This window comes from Palaemon carinicauda, chromosome 8 (genome assembly GCF_036898095.1).
Source record: "Palaemon carinicauda isolate YSFRI2023 chromosome 8, ASM3689809v2, whole genome shotgun sequence".
NCBI classification, from domain to species: Eukaryota; Metazoa; Arthropoda; class Malacostraca; order Decapoda; family Palaemonidae; genus Palaemon; species Palaemon carinicauda.
In genome coordinates this window covers 162435961-162438460 of record NC_090732.1, presented here as the reverse complement: position 1 = coordinate 162438460, position 2500 = coordinate 162435961, and the positions used below count along the sequence as shown (strand labels likewise).

The 2500-nt window shown below is 35.2% G+C and overlaps 1 protein-coding gene across 2 annotated transcripts in view; it reads left to right on the top strand.

Moving 5' to 3' along the window:
- Positions 1 to 2500, top strand: part of LOC137646078 (uncharacterized) — a 6743-nt gene that overhangs the window by 2622 nt on the left and 1621 nt on the right. For both annotated transcript variants that reach the window (XM_068379248.1, XM_068379249.1), the window contains exon 3: positions 2403 to 2500. This exon is cut by the window's right edge and continues 1621 nt beyond it. In XM_068379248.1, coding sequence (XP_068235349.1) covers positions 2403 to 2500 — 98 coding nt within the window. The remainder of the gene's footprint in view (positions 1 to 2402) is intronic.

The following is a 2500-nucleotide window of genomic DNA, read 5'->3' as shown; positions in this document are numbered from 1 at the left end:
GCAATAGGCCTACTTGGATTGCAAGGTTCTGTGACTAACATTTTCAGATCAATTTCCACATTTTATGTCTGCAACTTAGCAATAGACCTACTTGGATTGCAAGGTTCTGTGACTAATATTATCACATAAATTTCCATATTTTACCTCTGTAAGTTAGGAATACTGGTATTGCAAGGTTCTATGGACTGACATTTTCACATCAATTTCCACATTTTACCTCTGCAAGTTAAAAATACTCAGATTGCAAAGTTCTGTGACTAATATTATCACATAAATTTCCACATTTTACCTCTGTAATGTAGCAATACTCTGATTTCAAAGTTCTGTGACTAATGTTTCGCCATATATTCCAAAATCTGTAGTTCTCTTTCTTTTCCTATTTTCCCTGACTAATATTATTTCGTCTTTTATGGGGAAGATCTACCAATTCCTTTGGAGCAGTCCAAGGTTTTTTTTTTTTTTTTTTTTTTTTTTTTTTCTTATCGGGCGCTCGCAAGAAAGAAGAATCATGCTGTCAAAAATTGCATAATGCTGTAATGTTATCGGCATTATTTATACTTTCATTTCCTGCCTATATAATTTTTTTTTTTTTTTTTTTTTTTTTTTTTTATCGGGCGCTCGCAAGACAGAAGAATCAGGCTGTTAAAAATTGCATAATGCTGTAATGTTAACGGCATTATTTATACTTTCATTTCCTGCCTATAGAATTTTTTTTTTTTTTTTTTATCGGGCGCTCGCAAGACAGAAGAATCAGGCTGTCAAAAATTGCATAATGCAGTAATGTTAACGGCATTATTTATACTTCCATTTCCTGACTATAGAAATCTAAATCCTAAGTGATATAGAAACGAGGATCCTCTAAAAACAAAAGGATTGGGTTCTTTGGACTGGCCAGATAATACTAGATTGGATCATTCCTCAGGCCCATTTTTTTACTGTTTAAATGTTCACTAACTACACTGGCCTATCTATGTTCATTAATTAGTTTGTCTTGTACAATTGACAATTCATACAATTGAGAGTAGTAAAATACTCAAGGGTTTAACTACTGTACTGTTATTGTTCAGTGGCTACTTTGCACTTTGTAAGGGTAGAAAACTTTAGCAATGGAAAGCAGCCCTTTTAGTCGAGACTCGAAAATCAAACCATTCTCTAGCCTTGGGTTGTACCATAGCTTATATACCCATGGTATTCCAATGTCTGGCTATTAGAATTAGAATAAGGACAGTTTCGTGTAGCTTCTGCATCTATCATTCAGAAGAATCCTTAGAGTACTCATGACTATGTTTGGACATTGTTATGTTACAGCAGTTTATAGTTGACGATGATAACAAAATATCTTTTGAGAAAATTACAATTTTACAAACAAAGACATGTGCACTTATACTTTAATTAGAGTTAAAGCTATGATGAGCATTTTGACAGCATTTTCGATAATTATTCTAAAGATGAAAAGAGGCAATAAACCAGCAGTGTACGGCACGTGTTTCATACACCCTCATACACTAACGGTTTTGCTTTTTTTATCTTAACATTCGCTCTTCCCTACATTGCTAATAGACCAACCTGTGTAAGCATGCTAGCTCATGTTTTATTTTGTTTGAATTTTTGTGACGTTCTTGCTCGCAAGTCCTTGTATATAAACTCGATGGTTGTTTGATAGAGTTTAGTTGCTTTCACCTCGTCTCTCAGTTATCACCTAATGGCTCACTCGCACAACTGGTGACCCCGGAGTGACCAATTGGGTGAGTGAGCCGTTAGGTGATAACTGAGAGGCGATGTGAATGCAACTAATTTTTTTAAACAATCATCGAGTTTATATACAAGAAGTTGCAAGCAAGAGCGTCACATAAATTCAAACAAAATAAAACATAAGCTAGCATGCTTACACAGGTTGGTTTATTAACATTGCAGGAAAGAGCGAGCGATAAGATAATAAAGCAAAACCGCTACAGTGTATGAGCATGTATGAAACACATGCGGTACAGCAGATATAACCCCATAGGTTTTCTACGGTTCGGGTAAAATTTACATTTCTGGACACCTTTAAAGAGATTTTGGAAAGAACCTAACTTTTCTTCACCTGCTTTTAGTTATTAAGTCTTTAGTAATAAGATGTAATGATAAACTCGAGTATGCTTATTGAATTCAGGTCAAGATAAACCTCTATTACCTTTTACGTTAAGAATCACCCATCTCCCTCTTTATTATAAAGCCATTTGGCTGCCTATGCTATTAGCTTTAACATCAAGACAAACCTCTATTACCTCCTATGTTAAGAACCACTCTTCCCCCCTTTATTATAAGGCAATTTAGCTATCTACGCTATTGGCTTTAGCATAAGAATATATCAGGGACATATGTGCTTATGGAATTAAAGCATTTACCCTTCAATTTTGCAGGCTGGACGAGACCCAGAACCCTTTAGCGTATGAGAAAGATTTTGACCGGGAGCAAAAGAAATCCCAGGATGAACTTCCTGAGCAAAATGTGGAAACAG